This window comes from Giraffa tippelskirchi, chromosome 12 (assembly GCF_054371585.1).
Source record: "Giraffa tippelskirchi isolate mGirTip1 chromosome 12, T2T-mGirTip1v1.2.pri, whole genome shotgun sequence".
Lineage (NCBI taxonomy): Eukaryota > Metazoa > Chordata > Mammalia > Artiodactyla > Giraffidae > Giraffa > Giraffa tippelskirchi.
The window spans coordinates 10,612,049-10,635,885 of NC_137286.1; the positions used below are offsets into that span (position 1 = coordinate 10,612,049).

The window sequence follows — 23,837 nt, forward strand, 5'->3', positions numbered from 1 at the left end:
GGACCAGGGAGAATTAAGGCAATCTCTCTCATGCAGAAATTGGAAGATACACACCGGGGAAGATATTGGGAGCAACAGTTCCAGCCAGGTGTGTCAGCTGAGTTCAGAAAGGACAACACTCCCAGAATTTCCTTTCCTGTGTGTGTTCCAGGTGAGGGTTGATCACAAGGGAAGTGTCCTGGAGGTTTGGAAGGTAGAGGTCAAATGGCAGCCAACACTCTCTAAAGGGTAGCGTGGGTGCCAGGCACTGCTTCGCTTCACCTGCCAGGGAGCCCTGTCATCGTGAAACAGTGTCCCCATCAATGGCTCCTCCCTTGGCATCTCCACATCCCCTGCCAGGCTACTCTGTCCATGGGATTCTCCAAGCAAGAATACTGCAGTGGGTTGCCATGTTTTCTTTCAGGGGATCTTCCCAACCCAGGGATCAAACCCACATCTCTTACATCTAACCTGCATTAGCAATTGGCAGGTGGGTTCTTTACCACTAGCACCACCTGGAGAGCCTGCCCTGAGCACACATCTAGTCAGTCCCAGGAGCTGGGGGTGCAGCTGCGGTCAGTGCCAAGTTCTGTACTCAAGGAGCTGGTATCCAAATGCTGGAAGGCCAGCAGTGCAGAATTAGGCAGGCAGGTGAAAAAAAGACCATTTTAGAAGTGCCGAAGGCTATGAATGAAATAAGCCAGGGAGATGTGCTTCAGACTCGGGGAGATGGAGCAGAGACCAGAGCAAAGAGAGAGAATTGCAAGGTCAGAACCACCTGCCCTCTCTGCCCCCACCACCACCCCTCTGTTTGAGTGAGAACTTGGAAGAGAACTGTCTCGATGGCATAGAAGACCTCTGGAGAGCTGTCTTCCAGGTCTTGATTTGTTGTTTCTTCTCCCTGTCCTGGCCCCCACCCTCTCATCCCCCTGCCCATTCCCACCTCCCATCACCTGGACTCCATCCCCTAAACTCCTGGCTACTGAAGCGTGGACTCAAGTGACCATGGACTTGCTCAACTGACAGTGGACTCGAAGCTCCACTCCCTGCCTGTCTCTAGCCCCCAGCTGCCACCACCTCTGAAGCCCCTTGGCCCGGTACTTCCTGGGGCCCCCTAAGTACCTACCTTGGCCCCGATCAAGTCCCTGAGATCAGATGCTCTGGTCCAGAGGACACATGGCTCACCTGCTGGCCTCCTCCCCAACACCCACGTGTACCCAAATCGCATCTCACCCTAGCCCCACCACAGGGTCAGTGATCTTCAGGCTTCAGAGCCACCTCAGAGGACCTACCTAGGTCCCTGTCCTGCCCTAGCTCTGCCCAGCTTCTCCCACACCCCGACCCAGTGTTGAGCTTAGACCATTGCTCCCCACCTCAGCTGTACCTGAGAGGTGAGTCATAGCCGCCAAGGGCTGGCTAAGAGCACCTGCCTCCTGCTGCCAGCATCCAGCCCCACAAATGCATCTGCGATGCACGCCTCCTGCTCAGCCCAAGGCTGCCAGGGCGTGCCAGGCAGGAGACAGCTGTGACGGGGAGGTGGGGTAGGTGTGTCAAGGAGCTGTGGACATATCTGTGAAGATGCTCTGCCTTCTGGGGTTCCATCTCCATGACCAGTGTCACCATAAAATAATACTTAAAATGATATATAATAATGATAATGATCAAGCAATAAAAACCAGCTCCCACAGAGTGCCTCCACATGCCAGGCACAGCACAAAGGCTTTGCATGTGTTATCTTAATGGTGGGGAGGGAAGTACGCCCATTTTATAGGTGAACAAGTTGAGGCACAAAAATATGGTGAGATTCAAGGAGTACAAGGAGTCTGACCCTTTTCAGACCCACATGCCTTCTCAGGCTGTGACCGGCGGGAAACATCCAGAATAACTTAGCTGGTCATTTGAGAAGGAAAATCATTTCTGGCCTTGGAAGTCACACAGAGGAGCTGACAGGTCAGGTTTTTTCTGGTGTTTGGAAACATGCCTGGAGGGTGTTGGCAGTTGTGTGATGTGAAGGTTTTAGTCCTTACACTGCAGATTTCCAGCGGGGCACACAGTATGTTTGTTTTCACTCATCCCAGAAGGGAAGCGTATGAAAAGTGACTGGTCTTGCCTTGAGGGACCCTTGCAAAATTCCGAAGTCATGGAACAGCTTATCCAGAAGTGGGGGTGGTTTATACTGTGCCGATCACAGGCTCTTGCTCGCTGAATCCTCCCAGTGGATTTCTCAAGCATTTCCCTGGTTTTATGGGTGAGGAAATCAAGATCCTGAGAGATGGAGTAACTTCAGGAGGCTGTGAAGCTGGACAGTGGCAGATACGCAGCCTGGACCCAGATTGTCTAACTCCAGATTGAGTCTTCTGACTGCCCCCTTCTGGGTCCCTGTTCTCTGATCTTTTCCACTTGGGGGGTCTTTCTCCCCTGCTTCAGATTCCCAGGGCTCTACGGCTTCTTTTCTTGTCTCCATTAATGGCATCAGTCATTTACATCTTAGTATGAGTAAGTCTTTTCATACTGTTCATGGGGTTCTCAAGGCAAGAATACTGAAGTGGTTTGCCATTCCCTTCTCCAGTGGACCACGTTTTGTCAGAACTCTCCACCATGACCTGTCTGTCTTGGGTGGCCTTACATGGCATGGCTCACATAGTTTCATTGAATTAGACAAGGCTGTGGTCCACGTGATCAGATTGGTTAGTTTTCTGTGATTGTGGTTTTCAGCCTGTCTGCCCTCAGAAGGAGAAGGATAAGAGGCTCATGGAAGCTTCCTGATGGGAGAGACTGACTGTGGGGGAAACTGGGTCTTGTTCTGATGGGCGGGGCCATACTCAGTAAATCTTTAATCCAATTTTCTGTTGAAGGACGGGGCTGTGTTTCCTCCCTGTTATTTGACCTGAGGCCAAACTATGGTGGAGGTAATGAAGATAATGGCGAGCTCCTTCAAAATGTCCCATGCACATGAAATTAGAAGACACCTGTTCCTTAGAAGAAAAGTTATGACCAACCTAGACAGATTATTAAAAAGCAGAGACATTACTTTGTCAACAAATGTCCATCTAGTCAAAGCTATGGTTTTTCTAACAGTCGTGTATAGATGTGAGTGTTGGACTATAAAGAAAGCTGAGCACCAAAGAATTGATGCTTTTGAACTGTGGTGTTGGAGAAGACTCTTGAGAGTCCCTTGGACTGCAAGGAGATCTAACCAGTCCATCCTAAAGGAGATCAGTCCTGGGTGTTCATTGGAAGGACTGGAGTTGAAAATGAAACTCCAATACTTTGGCCACCTCATGTGAAGTGTTGACTCATTGGAAAAGACCCTAATGCTTGGTAGGATTGGGGGCGGGAGGAGAAGGGGAGGACAGAGGATGAGATGGTTGGATGGCATCACCGACTCGATGGACATGGGTTTGGGTAGACTCCAGGAGTTGGTGATGGACAGAGAGGCCTGGCATGCTGCAATTCATGGGGTCGCAAAGAGTCGGACACGACTGAGCGACTGAACTGAACTGATGACTGATGATGTTCAGCCCTTTTTCAGATGCCTCTTGGTAATTTGGATATCCTCTTTGATGAAGTATCTGTTCAAGCCTTTGCCTTTGCTTCTAAGTTATTGTCTTGTCCTTATTGACTTGTGGAAACGTTTAAGACTCGGGGAATATTAGTCCTTTATCAGACAGACATCTTGTAAGTACTATCTCCCAGTCAGTGTCTTGCCTTCGCATACTCTTAGGTGACTTTTGGGGAACAGAAATTCTTCATGTTCATGAAGGTCAACTCATCACTTTTTTATGGCTCATATGTTTTGTGTGCCATTTAGGAAGTCTTTGATATCTCAAGATCATGAAGATATTCTACCACACCTTCTTCTAGAAGACTGTGTTGACAATTGTAGTGGGGTTTTTTGTTTGTTTTTTGCCACCCAGCGTGGCATGCGGTATGTTAGTTCCCCATCCAGGGACCAAACCTGCATCCCTTGCAGTATACACACATATCCTTAACCACTGGGCCACCGGGGAAGTCCAATACTTGTTTTTAAGGTAAAAATATCATTGCATATCAGCAGATAATATGGCTCATTCTAGTACCTTTCACATTTGTGTCTATTATTTCTTCAATTAGTTTTGTATGTAGAGTGGGTGAAATCGCTCAGTTGTGTCCAACTCTTTGCAACCCCATGGACGGTAGAGCACCAGGCTCCTCCATCCATGGGATTTTCCAGTCAAGAATACTGGAGTGGGTTGCCATTTCCTTCTCCAGGGGATCTTCCTGACCCAGGGATCGAACTAGGGTCTCCTGCATTGCAGGCAGACTCTTTACCAAACGTGAAGTGAGACGAGGTTAAAGTTCATTTTCTCCCGTGTGGATATTCAGATCTTCCAGCACTATTGGCTGAAAGGAACTTTCTTTCCCACTGAATTGCAGTGGTCTCTTTGTCACATAGCAGGTGACTCTTCTTAGGCGTGTCTGATCTGGATTCTCTAGTCTGTTCCATTTGTTAAGTAGCACGTCTGTGCCAATACTTCACTGTATTAATCACTCTAGCTTTACAGCCATGACTGATAGCTGGTCAGTAAGAAAGCTCAGTGTTTTCAGAGATGTCGCAGAATCTTCCCATGATCATCAGGCAGGAATTACTTGCTTTCGAGCAGAGAATCTCAAACTTGGAAGTTTTTAGAGCCCCCAGGAGAGATTCTTAAAAGCGGCCTCATATTGGCTTTATCCCAAACCAACTAAATCAGAAGCTCGGAAGGGATATTCAGGGAGTGAATATTCTTAAGGCTTCCAGATGATTCTAACATGCTCCCAGACCTGAGACAACCACTTTAGAGGTAGGATATGCCCATTTTTTGAAAAAAGGAAATAGAAGAGGCATTTTTTCCTAGATCATGCACTCACTTTTTCCAGGCTGCAAAGTCTTTGTTGTGCTACCCTTGCTCTCAGTTTTTGCTTAGAGAACTCCTACTCATCCTTCAGGACCCCGTTCAAGATTGCCCTACCTATGAAACCATCCCAAGCACTTCAAGAGGAATCAGGTGCCTCTCATCTGCTCTCACTTCCTGGAGCTACCTCTACTTCATCTTTTACCAAGCTTGTCTGTGTCTCTGGACTCTCCTGTGTTCCCACCAGACTCGGGCTCTTGGAGTCAGGGCATGGCATAGTCATTTATATGTTCCTAGACCTCTCACAGGCCCAGCATCTGGGAGAACCAAAGAGCAAGGGTAAAATGGAAACTCCTAGCTCCCCTCTCACCCCTGCACATGGCCAGGCTATAAAACATAAATAAAAACATAAATAAAATAAATGAATAAAACATATTGAATAAAAACATATTCAAGCCACTGCCCAGTCTCAGGGCATTGCCTCTCGTCTCTCAGCTCCCTGCAATGTCCCCAGACTCGAATGTCATCTTTATCCTCCTGGCCATTGATGGACACTAGGCTCCAATCCTATCATCCACAAGGGATTGGGGAGGCCTCAAGTCTAAGCTGTGGTCCCTTGATGGTGCTAGATGGGGGCTGGACCTCCCATAGCCATCCCCCTGATGCTCCACACTGACACCACCCCCGCAAGCCTATCTTGACTGATGGAGGACTCAAATATGGCTTCCTCTTGCAAGGGTGGGCAGCTCCTCACTGAGATTTAGTGCCTGGCCTGGCCTCTAGCCCACCTGTGGCTGGCCTCCACTGTGACCTACTGGCCCCTGGAAGCTGTGTGAGCTTGGGCATCCCTGGTGGCTCCGCGGGCATCCCCACTCGCCCAGGTATTGACCCTCCCAGCCTCGCCCATGGATCCTCATGGGAGTTTGCCCGGAACGGAGCGCGTCTGGGCCCGGCCGGCAGGTGTGGCTGGCAGACACCCACTGGCCTCACCCTGTCATTAGCAGGCAGGGTTATTTCCGTCCTGACCTGGATTCTGGGTCGGCATCCGTCTGGCCGGCTGTCAGTACCCATCAGTGTCAGGACCACCTTCCCGTCCACCCGTCCTTCGGTCAGGGGCTCAGCGAGCAGAGTCACACAGGGAGGCCTCTCACCTGACCCAGATGCATCACAGGGGATGGGCCCACCTCCCTGGGTGAGGCGAGGGGGCAGCTTCTGGCTTCTGGCAGCTCTGGAGCCCACGTCCCCACCTCCTGGTTAGCCTGGTCTGTGAGTGCGTCCAGGGCTGACCCAAGCTCAGGAAAGAGCCAGGGTCACCTCTCTTCTAGAAGTCATTGCTGGGTCATCTGCTCCATACATTGTTGGGGATGAGAGTCAGGTCTGCCAAAAGTTGTCTCCCAAAGGAAGGAAAGCTCCAGGTGCTTTGTTTGTCCCCAACTCCTGGTGCTTCGCTCATACAGAACCTATTGTGAAACATCTCCAAATGGGGAAGGAATATTCGAATGATTTTACTCCTCATTAGCGTTCATTAGTGAAAACAGACTTGAAAAGAGGGCCCTTGGAAGCTGTGTGAGGGCCATTGCGCTTCCATCGCAGCATCAGTGGGTCTGAAACATTTTCAGACACCATCACTGCCCTCTGATAAAGAAGATAAGAATGCCATCTTATCTTAAATCTTCTTAGAACGAACTCTAAAGTAGTACCTGTTTCCGAAGCACAACTTGGAAAATACAGAAAAGCCAGGGGGCAGAAAACCAACCCTCGTCTCATCACTCAGAGCAACAAATACGCCATTAAAAACCAATTTGTAATTTTCTTGAATGATCACAAACATCCATGTGAATTTTTGATTCCTGTTTCTCCCTAACCAAAACTATATACTGAATTGTCTATTCATCTCTCTCTGAGTTCTCTTCTCTCAAAGGACTCCATGTGAGCTAAGCTGATAGAACTGACAACCATAAAGAACCTGAAAAAATTATCAAAGGAAAGAAATGGGGGTTAGAGACCAGAAAATCCTGTTTTCCACCTCCTACCACTGATGACAATGGTGATATTTGGGTCAAATATTTAGCATCAGAACTACGGAATGATCTACCTGCAGAATACTCCAGATTGTAGGGCCAGCGTGATTGCAAAATATACTAGTTGCAAAAGTTATGAATGGATTTTATTAGGGAAGCCACACCCCAGTGGGTGTGGTCTAAATATCAGGCAGCTGCCTCCTGAGGTGAGAAGCCTGGGAGGAAGTGGTGTGGCCTTTACTTTGGAACCTCCATCACCTCCCCAATCAGACCATCTAATTTTATTGGCCTATAGTCTACTTTTCCAAGAGGCTGTGGAAGTATAAATAATAAAGCAAGAAAAGCAGATCCATTTGGCTGGCTGCATAGATTTCTTCTGAATGTACTGTGAGTATGAGACCTTCTCTTTGAAAAGGTCAAGCGCTTCTTGCTTATTCCACGCAAAGTCTGCTTCAGCTTGCAGGAGGGTACAGTCAAGTCCTGGAAGGGCTGTCTAGAAGAAAATTCTGGAGGAGTTCTAGAGCTTGGAAACCCCTCTTTTGAAGAGAGTACTGAGCATCTCCGGTGAGGCCCTGATCATTTTCCCAGATGTCTATCTCTTGTGCTTTTCTAGAGGGTGCGGGGATGGGAATTGCCTAGGAAGATTAAGAGGCCCCTCGAAATCGGGTCTGTGTCTTCCCTGTAGTTCTGGCCATAGCCAGTCCTGTCTGTGAGCTGTTTGTATATCTTTATCTCTTCCCAAGGACAAAGGCTGCATCCATCAAAGTACTATTCCAGCATTAGAAAAGACTCTGATGCTGGGAAAGAGTGAGGGCAGGAGGAGAAGGGGGTGACAGAGGATGAGATGGCTGGATGGTATCACTGACTCAATGGACATGAGTTTGAGCAAACTCCAGGAGAGAGTGAAGGATAGGGGAACCTGGTGTGCTACAGTCCATGGGGTTGCAAAGAGTTGGACATGAGTTGGCTGAATGAACAATAAACAACAACTATTCCATGGAGAAAGTGAGGCCAAGCAGCCCATTTCATGAATTTTTGCAGAATTCCCTTAACGGATTTGATTCCTGTTAGATCTATCAGAATGCATGTTTTGACCTCAGAGAGCTCCTTTGTCCACTCAGGGCCTTGGTTTTCCCTTTATAGCACAAGTGGCCCAAAGTTGATGATCATTCAACCCACATAGTTCCTCATCCTAGAATGAAGTCACGAGGCAGGAGGAACAGGCCAGGCAAAGAGCTGGAAAGTGGTTGAGGATTTGGAGAAGTCTTCAGGGATGGCTGTTGGCACTGCCTCAGGAGAGGGAGCTCCGTGCTTGGGTTTCAAAGGAGACCATGGGCTAGTCAGTAGCATTGGAATGGACCATTTCTTGGGCATTGCTCAAATGCCCTGGTACCTAATGCATATAGTTCTTAAAAGGATGAAGGCAGAAATCTCCAGGGTAAATCCAGAGATGAGACGATGGACCTGTGTTTCAGCCTCTTCTTCCTGGGAAGGAGAATGAAGTCTGTTGCCATAGTCACTAGAGTTCTTTCATGAGTCGGTCTTCTGTCAGTTCCAACAGGGGAAACAGGATATGTCTCACCACCACTGAGTTTTAAGCTTGTTTTGAAAAATAATAACTTCTAATATGTCCAGAGTGATCTCTTTTAACAACATCAATCCCTTAAAGCAGGTTGGACCACAGGGCATGCCTGAGATGTCTCCTCTGGGGTGGGGCTTTTGTGCTGGTCTTTTGGGATGCTAAGGCACATCTTTAGGAATGAAGGGTCCCTCGGGTCCCTTCTGAGTTTACCCAGGTCCTGTGCACTCTATGGAGAACTTTGGAAAGGCTTGGAGAAAAGCTGGGGTCTCAGAGAGCCTGCAGTTCCTCAGGATAGGGCAGGACACCTGTGTCCAGCGTTTGAACACAGAGACCCCTACCACCTCTGGGAGATGGTGAGGGACAGAGAAGCCTGGCATGCTGCAGTCCATAGGGTTGTAAAGAGTTGGACACAATTCAGTGACTGAACAACAACAACAACCCCCTCACTGAGTGGGGCCCTCAGGCTGGTGGACCTCACTCATTAGGGCTTGAGTTTTAGGGGATGGGAGCTCATCCCAAGCATCCTAAACTTTGGCTTGAGGACAGATACCGCCTAAACTTTTCCTTGTTGCTTGGTTTTATCACAGGGAAGAGAGATAGAGCAGACAGTTAGGAGACGGGAGGAGAGTGGGCAGAGGTTTTTCTCTTTGAAGACAATGGTTCCAAAGCACCATGCATGGAGCAGTTCTGCTGTACCCTGTATGTGCTCCCTTTGTTAGTGCTGTTTCCTCAAACTACTGGTGATAACAAGGATGAAAGTACTTTGTAAAAATACAACTATTCTTATTGTTTAAAGTGCTATTTCAGCTCACTGCCCTCTGGTAGCTCAGACAGTAAAGAATCTGCCTACAGTGCAGGAGATCTAGATTCAACTCCTGGGTCAGTAAGATCCCTTGGAGAAGGGAATGGCAATCCACTCCAGTATCCTTGCCTGGAGAATTCCAGGGACAGAGGAGACTGGCAGGCTACGGTCCGTGGGGTTGCAAAGAGGAGGACGTGACTGAACAACTAACACTTTCACTTTCACACCCTCCCTGAGTTGCTGTGATAAGGAGATTCCAGTTATTGGGCTTGGCAGGATGGTGTTGTGGGTAAAAGCAGTGCTGGCTGCCTTGCCCTTCCATGGGTAAACCCACCCCCACCCCATATGTAGACTTCAAGCACCTGAACGGCTTGTCCAAAGGGTTTCTGATTTATACCTGGAATATATTTGGTTTGGATCTGTCTTTAGGATAAGTAAGTCCTGAGTCCATGCCATGCTATTACTACTCATAAGAGAAGAAAATATTTTTCCCAAATTACTAGGGAATGGAAAACCAAGATGGTCAGAGATGAGCTGAAATTCTGCTACAGGTTCATCTCCCCACTGTGTACTCCACAAAGTTAGGTTTCTAGTTTGCGCTTTTATTTTATTTTATTTACCCATTTTATTGGGTTGGCCAAAAAGTTCATTTGGGTTTTCCCATAGGATGTTATGGAAAAAATTCAAACAAACTTTTTGACCAACCCAATATTTCAATTGACAACCAAATACACACACCCCAAAATAAAAATGAGCAAAGACTTGCTCAACTTGGACAATCTATCAACTTATTGGGAAATAACCAGTCCCTCGGGTATTTTAATTAATGGGATTAAAAAAATCAGCCTCTTCAGGCATCAGGGACTGGTACCTATCTGATGAGTTCGGGTCGGTTTAGGGCATATGATGACAGATGGAAGGGCCCAGGCCTGGGGGTAGAGTGGGCTGCTTGCAGGGGAGGAAGGCCAGACTGTCAGCACTCCGTAAGTCTGCATAGGAGGCCTGTGGGGACCGCTGTGACACCAGTTATAGAGGTAGGGGACACTAACCCTTGGTAGGGTGCGGGCTGTGTCCTAAGGGGTAGGGGCAGCGAGCTGATTAGCAGCATCCACTGGAGAGAAGGATAAGGTATCACCCCCTCCCCATTTAATAGGTGGAAATACGGAGGCTCTGTAAAGAGTCTTCTTGGGAGTCACCGAACAAACACATAAGCCGGAGAAGACCAGTATCCTGACTTCCTATTCCACGTGTGTATGTGTCAGTCATGTCCAACTCTTTGCAACCCCATACACGGTAGCCCATCAGGCTCCTCTGTCCGTGGAATTCTCCAGGCAAGAATACTGGAGTGAGTAGCCATTCCTTTCTCCAGGTCTTATTCCAATAGTCAGATCTTATTCCTGAAACCCGGTGAAGTAGGGAATCGACTTTAGGGGTCACTGACCAGGCATCACTGTAGAAAGATGTATGTGAGCTGTCTGTGCATCTGTGATGGAGTTCCAGCAATTTCCTTTCCCTGCTCCAAGTTTTGGCCCTGTCCTGCCCTGATTCGTGCTTGGCTCCCAGGGCAAGCTGCTCAAACCACGTCCCACCCCAGCTGGCTGGTCAACCTGCTGCTAGAATGTTCTCTCAGCTCCTTGTCGACCATGTCTTCACTTCTTCATTCCCAGGCTTTGGAAAATAATGCATACGAAGGTGGCCTGCCCTTCTGGATGGGAAAAACTTCTATTTTTAATCCAGGCAGTCTTTGTATGGTCCAGCCCACTAACCTAAGACACTGAGTCTTTTCCATTTTCTTATTTTCTTCCCTTTATCTGAAACAATCCTGGGGATTTTCCTGATCTTCATTTCTATAATCTAGTTTCAGACAGCCCCTGGAGCCCTGGTTCATCGCTGGCTGTCTTTAATTTTTACTAAACAGTGAGTCATTAGGAGTGAAAGGTATTTGGAGATCACCCAGGCTCAGAGAGGGGAAGGCGCTTCCTCAGTGTCACACACCAGAATCAGGACTCCTGTCTGCCTGGTAGTCCCAATATTTGAAATAAAACAAAACTTGCATTCGTTAGGATGCTTTCGCCTTGAAGTAACTGACCACATATTTCACACCAGCATCACTGAAAGTCTTGGGGTACAGTGGGCTCCAGGTGAGCTTACTCTGGGACCCCAACCTCAGTTTCTCAGCAAAGCCCCCGTAGGCACCCTCTTTGTGTTCTGGGTTTGTCCTAGAGCCATTCCCCTCATGGGACTAAGGGCTATGGTAGTCCCAGGTGTCTACATCTCCCTGGTCAGGACATCCAGAGGAAGAGAGAGGACAACAGCACCCCAACATTCCAGTAAAGAACTCTGAAATACACCCTCATTGGATCACTTAAGTCCTCTGTCCCTCTCTGAAAACTAACAAGAGAAACTCTCTGTGCGCTGATTGGATTAGGCCCGGCTCAGGCCCCTGTCAGTAATACCCTGCCCCATTCAGGGCCACCCTTAGAGCTGGGGTTGGGGTCCTGTCCCTGAGGCACATAAGCTGCCTGAGGGGAGGGTAGACACTTGAAAAAAAGAAAAGTTTCCTTAGGAAGACAGAAAGGGATCATGGGAAGCAAAGGCAGTATCTAATAGAATTTTCAGACACAGGGTACAAAGCTTCCTGATCCTGTCTGCTGTGATGATGGCTGTATCCACAGGACCTGGGCATAGCGAGTTTGGAGGCATGAAGAAAGTGAGGATTCGGGGCTCTCCTAGGTGCAGGCCTTGTGCTGCCCTTCATTTATTCTCTCTTTCAGTCAACTGAAAGGAGCCTAATTGGTGCACGTCGCTGGGGCTGGTGATGCTGTGAGAGTTGGCTGCTACCAGCTCACAGCTCCCCTCTCCTCTCTAGGAAACTTTAGCTTTGGTTGTAAGGGAAAATAAACCAACTCAAGCCAGCCAGCTCTAAAAGGGATATTTATTGGCTCTTATAACTTGGAAAAATGGAAGTGGGTGGGCTTCAGGTAAAGTTCAATTCAGGAACTTCAACGATGTCACCAAATACATATTCTCCTTTCTCTCCTTCCATCTCTCTCCTCTCTCTGTGTGTGTCTCTCTCATCTTTCCTTCTATATGTGGATGTCATGTTCACATTCAGGTCCCAGGCTTTAACACTGAGCTAGTTATCCCAGAGTTAGAATGGTCTTTGTATTCTCAAAGGAAGACATTGATTGATCCGATTTTTGTCACCTTTTCATTCCTTAAGTACCCAGGGTGGCCGGGGGATGGAGTATTATGATGACTTAGCTTGGGTCACATGCCCACACTATGGATTATTCTTACTGTGATCCAGTGTAGAGAAGGAAGCAGTTCCTTAAAAGAACTGAGATCCTGTTACTATAAGACAGGGGAAGGGATAAACAAGAACTATCGTCTACACTTAGACTTCTCATTCATATAATCATTTCTATTCTCCGAGGTGACTGCAAAGGCTAGACGCTGTAATGAATGTCAAAGCATTTATGAACTGCTATGTACAGCACACGCTGGTCACAGTATCACTTCTTTCATTGGTCTTCCTTGTGGATAAGACAGGGGTAATGGAGTTCTTTTGTTCTCTTTTCTGCTAACCTCGGGTCTACTACGCCACAGGACAATCTCCAAGAAAAATGAACCCCTTCCTGGGCCTGGGCCTGCTTCTGGCTGGCCTCCTCACTGTGGAAGGTCTTCGGAAGCCCATCTTCTCTCCAGAGAATCATGAAGCTGTGAGTCAGGGCCAAGAAGGTAAGGGAAAGGGGACAGCTCAGGAGCTTGCAAAGCGAAACGCCGACTTTGGACTCAAGCTGTTTAAGAAACTGTCCTTCAACAGCCCCAACAAAAACATCTTCTTCTCCCCCTGGAGCATCTCTATGGCCTTCTCCATGTTGTCTCTGGGTGCCCAGGACTCCACCCTGGCCGAGATCAAGGAGGGCTTCAACTTCAGGAACATCCCTGAGAAATATCTCCATGAAGGCTTCCATTACCTCATCCAGAGGCTGAATCACAGGAACCAGGACCAAAATCTGGGACTTGGGAATGCCTTGTTTATTGACCAGAAGGTAAAGCCCCAGCAGAAGTTTCTGACAGAAGTCAAGAACATGTACAAGGCAGACACCATCCCCACCAACTTCCGGAACTCAGAAAATGCTCAGAAGCAGATCAATAACTATGTCAGTCAGAAAACCCAGGGGAAAATCGACAACCTAGTCGAGAAAATAGACCCTGGCACTGTGATGCTTCTTATCAACTATATTTTCTTTCGAGGTAAGGCTTAGGGTATGTTGGCATGCAGACTTGAATTAAATTCATGGGTTGTCCGCTTACTTGCTCTGTGACCCTGAATTCACATGTAATTGCTCTCTTTGAATCCTACTTCTCCTTTCTGAAAAAGGAGTACCTTGATACTTAGCTCATAGGGTGGTTATTGGGATTCAAAGTGAAAATGTATGATAAATGAATGTTTTGAAGTCTATTCCCTTATGTGCATTTTTATAATTACTGATTATCCTAACACAACATTGGTTGTAGAGGTTGAAGTGTCACCCTTTTCCCCATTTCTTAGATCAGGAAAGTGAAATTCAGAGAGAGATTAATTAATTTACTCCAAGTTACAAAGCCAGCCAATGAAAGTCAGGAGTAGAATCCACTTCTCTTGACCTGATGGCTATGCTTTCCATCACTCTAAGTAGATGCCCAGGATGGTGACCATGTTGATGATCATGTTGTGATCATTGTGACCGTGATCACATTGGTAGGTGCCTTGGTCCTCTCACCACATGTTATAGACTCCTCAAGTGAGGTATTGAAAAAGAAGATGAAAGTATATTCCCTAATTCAAGCTGCATCCACCATACTATACACACCCACTCACACCACACACACAAAAATGTTGGCCAATATAGGTGAGAATGAGAAGCCAACATCCTTTGGACCAGGCAAGGCTGCTGGGCTGTCACAACATGGTCCTGAATATGGAAGTTCAGCTCTCCCAAAATCCACAAGGAGGTTGATGGCTTTGGGGAAAACAGGAGTGATAATGGTAGACTGTCCAAAGCAAGGACGAAAGGAAAATCAGGAATTTCCCAAAGTCCCTACATCCTCTAGATGACAGCAAGAACCATAGCAACAGTGATGTAATGATGCCTAGCATCCACTCAACATTTACTACACACAGTCACTGAGCTGTGTTGCCTTTCCCCACTAAGTCTCACAGCAGCCCTGTGAGATTCCCATCAATACCCCCAGTTGACAAATAAGGACACTGAAGCCCATGGAGGTTGAGACACTTGAACAAAGTTTTCCTTCTAGAGCAATAAAGCCAGACATCTGAGCTTGGGGACTTGGACCTAAGGGCCTTATATTGGGGGCTCTGAGGGTAGCAAGTGTGAAAAGACCCAGGTCTGAGTTTATGTCATCAGAGAGTTCTCAGGGTCAAACATAGAGACTCAAAGTACCCAGTTTTAAGAGTTCACTGCCCTTTAGCATGCTCCCAAGGGCAGCCTGTTAGTTTAGTTTTTTCAGTCCTACATGAGAGTGGCTTCTCCAGGGCTGACTTAGAATAGACATGAGAATTTTCACTCAGACCCAAATAGCCCCCACTGAGTGTGATCCAGGGTCTGCTTCTGTAACAGAATCCACAGGCTTTCTCAGCCTCAGGAGTCTTGAGGCTTGGGGCAGTCTGAAGTTCCCCTCTTAGTCAGCAGCCCTGGTCTTGGCTTTATTGGGATAAATGATAGCTGGAACCAAGCTCACATCACCTGAAGTGTTCAGGGCTTGGCATGAGGTCAAGGATTCCTGTGCGCCTGCTCTGATACACCAGAGCAACCAAACCCCTTCTTTAAGTCCGTGGGGACAGAGACCCCATGGTTAACTGGATCCTGTAGCCCCTTCCCCCTCAGGACACTTATGTCACTTTGTTCTTCTTCAATCTTAAGCCAGGTGGCAACATGAGTTTGACCCAAAGGAAACGAAAGAGGAAGATTTCCTTCTGGACAGAAACAAGACCGTGAAGGTGCCCATGATGTTCCATGTGGGCATGTATAAAGTGGGGCGTGATGACCAGCTTTCCTGCACCGTCCTGGAAATGCCCTACCAGAGTGACTTCATGGCCATCTTTGTTCTTCCTGATGAGGGCAAAATGAAGCAAGTGGAGGAAGCCCTGGGGCTGGACACTTTTGCCAGATGGAAGAAGTTACTCGTACGAAGGTAAAGAGGGTGCCTGACATATGCAGTATCTTCCATCTTCCTCCCTCTCCTCTCACTCCTCTCTCAGATTTTTTGAGCTCTTACCCCATGGATAAGCCCATTCTGGTCTCCATGATGAATTTATCCTTTGGTAGGGAGTATGCTAGAAAACAGGTCATAGAAATGTAGATGCTTAAACATTGTACGAGTCCAGAGGATGAAGCAAACTTGGTGGGCAGTGGTGGTCAGGGAGGGCTTCATGGAGTAGGTGATGTTGGTTCCACATCTTCAAGGCTGAATAGCAGTACATATGGAAGGACGAGGAGTGACAGAATCCTAGGCAGAGGGAAACTGTGAGGACAAACTCTTGCGGTGTCAAAGGGAGCTGTGAGTTAGTCGTACATTGTACATAGGATGTTTTCAACTGTGGTGTCATAATGAAACCAGTGAAGTTTGAGCCAAGTAAGTTGTATTAATAATAGTTGAGGGACTGAAGTGACTAAATACTTTTGTTTTCAAACATAAAATTAAAACAGATTTAAGGTAAGCCTCCAGAATCTCACCCAGGCACTTGCCTACTGACAGCTTTTCTTGGGCTAGAATTAAGAACTGAGGACTTGATGTCAGTGTAGATCTGCAAGGCACCTTGAAAGCTTCTGGGCTAGGACAGGCTCTGTGGCAGCCAGGAGACATGGTGATATTACCAAAAGAAGAGTTCTTGCTGCTCACTCCTCAAAAGCCAATAAAGGGGCAAAGTGATGGAAAGTTTACTTTACTTTGGATGCCAGCAATGGGGCAGGGGGTGGGAGGAAGGGTAGACTGCTTTCCAAAGGCCGATTAACAATCAGTGACCAAGAGCTTTTATAGAAGGAGGGAGGGGGCTCCATGCAGAAACAGCACAGTCACCTCTGGCGGTCATGTTGAAATTGATCGTCAGTGGTCTGATCATCATCTTGATTGTTTTAAGTACAGTCTTTAGTTCCAGGGTTGGTTTGTTCCCTTTTCTTTGAGGCCAGTTCTCAGAACTGTGACAACTTGTCATGGCTATAGTCTGATCATCATGTAGTTAACTTCTACCTGGTAAGAGTGTCAGTATCTACAAGACAGCTCGGAGGGTATGGTTCAGAATATTATCTGAACACTTGAGGAGGAACTAAAAGTCCTTGACCTTGCTTAATGATTAAACTATCATTATTTGGTCTCATATGACTGCCTTCCTTTGTTTCTTCATTTTCTCACTTTTCTGATTAAACTTATTCTTTGGCTAAAGATTCCCCACAGACAAAAAGCAGGTGGAGGACGTGCAGGGAAGAGACCATTGGGTCCTGCTTCATTTCAGTGGGTCTATGAGATGGAAAGGGAAGCTTCCACTGTGGTAGAAACAATGTCAGGATATCCTTCTCCTTAGTCCTTTTGCTTTCTCTTCCACCTTGACTCCACCATCATCCTCCATCCAAAAGGCCTTTGTTGAGAACCTCTGCCATGCCCAACATGCTGTCAGGAGTGGAGGAGGGTTCTAAGAGAGGCAGAGACGATGCTAGAACTGAGCTGGGCTGTCCATGAGTGATAAGTGAACCAACAGAGTTTCCTTCACATGGGAACAAACCTTTGGAGAAATTGAAGAATGCATCTGAGATATCCAGATTTAGCTGCAAGCTCATGGGAGAGAAATTCTATTTCTGAATGATAAAGCCTAACTCTACTATGACTCCCCATTTCATTCAGAAATAAAAATAATAATAACCACAGAAAAATAACTTGCTGGACTCCTTTGCCCCCTTGAAAGCTTGCTCAGACTTTCCCTTTACTCCAGCATTCCTGATCCCCAAGTCAATCCGTATTTTTGTTTCCCATGGCACTTACTACCAGTCCAGGTATTTACTCTTTTGTCTCCCTTTTGTTGTGATGGTTTTATTGCCTTTCTTCCCTAGTAGGGCACAAGTTCAAAAGCATGGATTTTTGCCTGTTCTAGATGCATCTAAGCATGTAGAACAGAGCCTGGTATACAGTAGGCACTAAATAAGCTTGTGTCAAATGAACAGATAAGTGGAAAGGTAAGTTTGAGAGTCATTGGGCCTATTGTTGTTGTTAAAATCCAAAGCACAGAATGAAATCCCCCAAGAGGGAAGAAAGATAGAAAAGAAGATGGGAAAAAAAAAAGAAAGGAGGACCCGGCGGGAGGCAGGCTGGGAGCACTACAATGATAAGAGATGGGCGAGGAGCTGGAGCCAGCAAAGGAAGAGAGAAGGAGCACCCAGGGATGGAGGGGAGAGCAGAGGGCATGGATCTGGGTGGGAATGCTTCAAAATGCATAAAGGGATTGACTATCAGGTGCCACTTCCTGATTTTGGCCGCTGGCTCTAACAAGCCAAGGTCAGTGGTCACTCTGGAAAATGGTTTGAGCCAATAATGGAAATGGGCTCCCTAGTGGCTCAGTAGTAAAGAATCTGCCTGCCAACCCAGGAGCTGCGGATCTGATCCCTGGGTCCAAATAATCCCCCTGAGAAGGAAATGGCAACCCACTCCAGTATTCTTGCCTGGGAAATCCCACAGACAGAGGAACCTGATGGGCTACAGTCCATGGGGTCGTGAAAGAGTCAGACAGGACTTAGCAGCTGAGCGACAACAGCAACAATGGGAAAACATGTCTTTTTTTTTTTTTTTTTTTCTCTCTGCTCTGAAAGAAAGATGTGGGCTGGAAGCTGGAGAGGTGACTAGAGGCCAAGGGAATTGTTTTTGCTTTTGAATTGAGGATGAGGGTTGTTAGAGCCTGTGGTCTGCCCCTGAGGGCGGTCCAGTAGAAGCCATTTATGGACTGTGCAGGAGGAAGGAAACATAGGCAGGAATGAGGTCCTTGGAGAGGCAGAGAGAAACAGGGTCCATGAGCCCATGGACAGGAATCCAGGCTCCACAGGCACCTCAGCATGGCTGACCCCAGGGCGGGGACGCCAACCCAGGTCCCTACCACAGAGGAGCTGAAGCGCCTCATTCAAGGCTGAGAGGATGAACACTTGCTTGCTCATTGACTGCTGAGCCTCCAACGTGCAGGCAGTTTAGCCCCCTTCCGGTCTGTGGTTGCCATGGTCACCGTCCTCATTTTCATACAAATGGCTTAAAGAGGTGAGGCCATCTGATCCCAACCACAGAGTTTGTGGAAGGCAGAGTAGATCTGAACTCAGTTCTGCCAGCTTCTCATCTCAGGGCCTTGCTACCTCTAGCATCAGATTGCTGGGGTTGGGATCAACTCAGTGCATGGGTGTGGCTGAGGCTCTAGTGGAGAGACCCCCCATGGCTGCGCTGAGGGATCCTGAGACAGGGAAGCTCCGGGACATTGCTGTGGATGAGGCCTCGGGCAGTTTGCTAGAAAAATAAGAACACAAGTCAGAGAGCCTGGATGTTTTAACACACAATCCCAGGACACTTCTTTGGTGAGCTCCCGATGTAGGAGGCCCCAGTTCAATCCCTGCTCACGGAAATAGATCCCACCTGGCACAACTAAATATTTTTTAAAAGTCCAGGATTAGGAAGTCTCTCTATTCTGTGGATAGAGGGAAGTTCTGAGACCTCAGGGGCTGGGAGGACAGATGCCTCATCACCAGCAGTCCTAAAGCCTGCCTGGAAAAACGGCAGCACCCCGCTGTTCACCTTTGTCCCTTTTTCCTTCCTAGGGTCGCAGATGTGCTTGTGCCCAGGTTGACCATCACCAGTAACTACGACCTGAAGAAGATGCTTTCCCACATGGGTATCAGTAAAATCTTTGAGGAACACGGTGATCTCACCAGGATCTCCCCTCACCGAAACCTGAAAGTGGGTGAGGTAAGCCTGCCTGGATGGGACGCTGCCCCTCCAGCTCAGGGAGCCTTCGTACAGCGCCGGGCCAGAGACAAGATCACAGCAGCTGTACGAACCACGAGTTCCCCTACCAGTCAGGCCAAGCCTAACTGCCCCGAACCGCCTATGGTCCTGGGCAAATCACGAACCCTCCCAAGCCTCATGGTTCTAGTCTTCAAAATCAGAACTGTCAATCTCCTGGTCCTACTTTGGAGGTTGATTCAATGCAACAATGGATGGAAGCTTGGAGCAGTCATCAGGCCTAGAACTGACCCAAGTTTGTGAGGAGTAAGTTGTGAACATATTCTATGTAATGTAGAGATAAGCAAGCTAAGGACCCCTTGGTCTCCAGCAAGGCTGTGCACCTGCCTGCTGGTGAGAGTCAGGAGGACCACATTGTGGAGGTGCCCAGATGTAGCAGACAGACCACAATACACCAGGGACTGCCCTGGTGGTCCAGTGTTTAAGTCTTCGCCTTCCAAAGCAGGGGTTAGGTTTCAGTCCCTGGTCTGGGGATCTAAGATCCCACATGCCTCATGACCCCCAAAACCAAAACATAGACCAGAAGCAATGTTGTAACAAATTCCATAAAGACTTTAAAAATGGTCCATATTTTTAAAAAATCTTTTAAAAAAACACAGGACATCAGCGAAATTCAAACTTCATATAAGTGATGAATGAATGTTTTTTGTATAGCCTACATATTGCATGGGATATACTTATGCTGAAAATTTCATCATTTATCTGAAATTCAAACTTAACTGGAAATTCAAATTTATCCGTACTTTATCTGGCAAACCTACTTTTAGGTTCAAAGGGCATTGAGATTAGGGAAGATTTCAGCAAGCAGAGACAGGTGGGAGGAAGATCTTTCAGGAAGAAAGCACCCCAGCCTGAGGCTGGGAGGTGAGAAAGCATGGAGTCTAGGGGGTGGAGTTGACAGCTGTGATTCTATGTGTAAACATCAACTATTGATTTGCCAGTAAAATAATTAAAGTTCTGTAGAATAGAGTGAGATGGTGCTAGTGGTAAAGAACCCACCTGCCAATGCAGGAAACATAAGAGACTCGGGTTCGATCCCTGGGTTGGGAAGATCCCCTGGAGGAGAGCATGACAACTCACTCCAGTATTCTTGCTTGGAGAACCCCATGGACAGAGGATCCTGGCAGGCTATAGTCCATAGGGTCGAAAAGAGTCAGACACAACTGACATGACTTAGCAGCAACAGAATGGAGTGAAATATATCAGTATTTAACAGAAGCCCATCAATTTTCCAGTGTCTATTACTTCCTCACAGATGTTCATGCCTTTGGGGTGGATCTGGGGCCTGAGTCATCTCCAACAGCTACCCTGGAATCACACTCCTTCTTAACATTCCACCAGGAGGATGTAAGGAGCTCAGAGGGGACTGGATGCTTTGGGCCAGGGATGCCTTCACCTCCCTCCCATCCAGCTAAAGTTCAGCACAGCCTTTCTGCCATTATTAACATTGATGAATCCCTGCAAGTCTTGGGAAACATAGCAGATCCCTCTGTCTCCCCTCCCTGTAACTGATGCTCTCCTGCATCATTTTTTCTTTCAAGCTGCATCCGCTTGTTCAGTATCTTTAACTGATGACAACAGAACAGCCATGAGCCCTGGGGCCACTGGCACCAGCCAAGTTACTGCCATGCTGGGTAACTCAGGCAGAGGCCTCTTCTTCTCTGAGCCTTGTTGACTTAAAAAAAATAGTCACAACCTAAAAGTTGAGAGTTATGTTTTATTCGGTGGGAATTTTTAGGACTGCAAGCCTGGGAGACGACATCTCAAGTAACCCTGAGAAAACTGTTCGGAGGAGGCAGGGGTGTGGGGGGTGAAGGAGTTAGGTTACATAGAAGTTTGTGACAAGGGGCAGGTAGTCAAAAGATTATTGCCGATTAAGGAAAACCAGCTTTTTCAAGTTAAGGAATTTACTGTTTTTCTACATCTGGGAAGATGCAAGAGTCTGGGTTCACTGAAATCATTCCTTTCATATATATCTCAGCTCTCTGGGGCCAGCATCCTGTGATTTGATTTTTCACATCCTTAGTTCCTTGATTATCATTGGATCCTAGGCATTGCTCTTCCTGAGTGCCCTCCAGGCTCAGAAAGTCCCATCTGGAGGGCCGGAATAGCTGATGGCTGTGACATCCTTGTTTATTGATATGGCAGGAAATACTCCATTTCAAGGGTTTCCCTGGCAGTGCTAGTGGTAAAGAACCTGCCTGCCAAAGCAGGAGAAGTAAGAGAAAAGGATTTGATCCCTGGGTTGGGAAGATCCCCCGGAGGCGGCCACGGCAACCCACTCCAGCACTTTTCCCTGGAGAGTCCCATGGACAGGGGAGCCTGGTGGTCTACCACCCACAGGGTCACAAGGAGTCAGACACGACTGAAGCGACTTAGCACGCATGCATGCACTCCATTTCACAGCCTCTTGCTAGCTCTCCCCCATCCAGGGTCTCCAAGTGGCTTTCCAAGCACTGAGCCCACTCCTGTTTCCCGCAGGCGGTGCACAAGGCTACCCTGAAGATGGATGAGAAGGGGACAGAGGGGGCCGCGGGCTCCGGAGCACAGACACTGCCCATGGAGACACCGACTCAAGTCAAGATAAACCACCGCTTCCTGCTGATGATCTGGGAGACTAAAATGAATAACCTGCTCTTCTTTGGAAAGATTGTTAATCCTTCTGGGAGATAAGGGGGAAACCCGACTTCCTGCAGACCCCAGCTATGTTCTGGGGTTGGATGCGTTTTGTCTCCTTGAGACCACAGGGACTTTCTCATCTCGTCTCACATTATCCTGAGCTTTCCACACCACCGTCCAAAGAGGTAGCACCACTGGCTTCTGGGCACCATTTCCCCCTATAGCCCCCTCACTGCCCATTCAAATTTCAGGATTAGTCGCCCCATCCCCGCCCAGTTGATAGTAACCTTCTCCCCTGCCCCTGGTAGGCAGAGGGGTTTTGTGATTTAATAAACAACACTCTCAAGATCTGCTGACTGTTGGAGTATAATATGGGGACGCTGTGAACCAAGGAGAGTACCCACTTGGGGTTCAGAGTGAAGGAGACCTGGGTTCAAATCTCAGAAACAAAGAGTCTTGGGGAAAGTCATATGCTCTCCACACTTCTGTTTCCCTATGGATCTAGACCAAGACTGAGGGCTTCTCCAGAGCTCCGAGGAAGCTAGCACAGCACTTTAGAAAAGTTAGTTCCCCTTTGTGAGCCCTTGGCTTGGGGTGTTTGGCATATGAGCTACACAGATATCCTCTGCACGGGGTTCCCATGGGAGCTTTGGGCTCAGCCAAGCATCCGGGCAGATGACAAAACAGGAGTGGGGCTGGTCCAGGATTAGGCAGATGCAATCCAGAGTAGCAGCAGCCAGGAGACTCAGTGCCAGGTTTGTCTGACTCCAGAGCCGCTGTTTCAGGCACAGCGTGAAGAGCGTGGGGTTTGAGCCAGTCAGCAAGTTCAGCTGAAGAGTTAATCGTGTGGGTGCACCTGCCAGGGAAAGCATGGCCATGCAGGCTCTGCCTATAACCACTAGAGGGCACCAGTGTTCATAGGACTAAGTACGCGTGTGGGGTTTCTTGAAGCACCCAATTCCTTGGTGAATACCCAAAGCCAGTGCTGAAGGTGTTTAGGGAGGAAAGGCTCCTCACTGGCTTGGCACTAAGAAGTCTGAGCTGGCACAAGTTTCCATTCCTTAGCAATTCACAGCTCACCATGCCTCTTCTGCCCTGGTCACAGTTACCCTGTCCACAGCCAGAATAGACCTTCATATGAGAGATGTGGGAAGTGAGGCTCAGAGAGACAAAGTGACTTCCCTGTGTCCTTGTGGTTAGTGACAGGCAGCAAACAGCCGTGTCATCTGGTCTGGGGCGGGAAATGGGGGGTTCCACATAGACCCGGGGGCCCAGCTAGTCACTGCCTTCCTCAGATCCAGTCCCAGGTGAGAGAGCTGCCCTGTCCCATTTGGCGTGTGTGTGTGTGTTCACTAAGCACCTCCTCCTCTGTCCCAGGCCCTTGCAGAGCCCTGGAGACCCAACTGCCACACAAGCTGGCAGGGAAGGTAGCCTAGAGAGGGAGAGGACTAGTTTAGGATGCTAAGTGCTAAGATCAGGCAGCACCAGAGTAAGCAGCCTCTGTTTGAGAAGGTGGGAAGGGTAAGAAGGTTGAGATTCTGCACCCAGGACACAGATGTGGGGGTAAAAGCACTCCCTGGAGCACTTTGCTGACCATCACCATCTCCCAGGCACCAGCCTGGGGGCTAGGGTGTGGGAGGACACCAGGGCAACACCAGAATCCCCAGGAATTCACTCAAGTCCATGACATGTGCCACTGGGGACACAGGACAAGAAGGTAAGCCATTTAGTAGCTGGGTGACTTGGATATGCCATCTAAAGCCTCTAAGCCTGAGCACCTCCTCATGTGTTGAAAGTTGCTATCTCCTCTACGGTCATGCTCACCTCCTGCCTAATGAGCTCCTACTCATCCTTCAATGCCCAATCCATAATAATCTCTTTATGGAATTTTGCCTGCCAAGCAGTTG

General features: G+C 48.0%; 1 protein-coding gene across 1 annotated transcript; it reads left to right on the top strand.

The window, feature by feature from the left end:
- Window positions 1-12,884: 12,884 nt before the first annotated feature.
- On the top strand, window positions 12,885-21,984 carry LOC145529125 (serpin A12-like). The gene is made up of 4 exons (XM_081548856.1): window positions 12,885-13,518; window positions 15,189-15,459; window positions 19,107-19,254; window positions 21,793-21,984. Exons 1-4 carry the CDS (start codon window positions 12,885-12,887, stop codon window positions 21,982-21,984), a joined length of 1,245 nt encoding a protein of 414 aa, XP_081404982.1.
- Window positions 21,985-23,837: the final 1,853 nt, after the last annotated feature.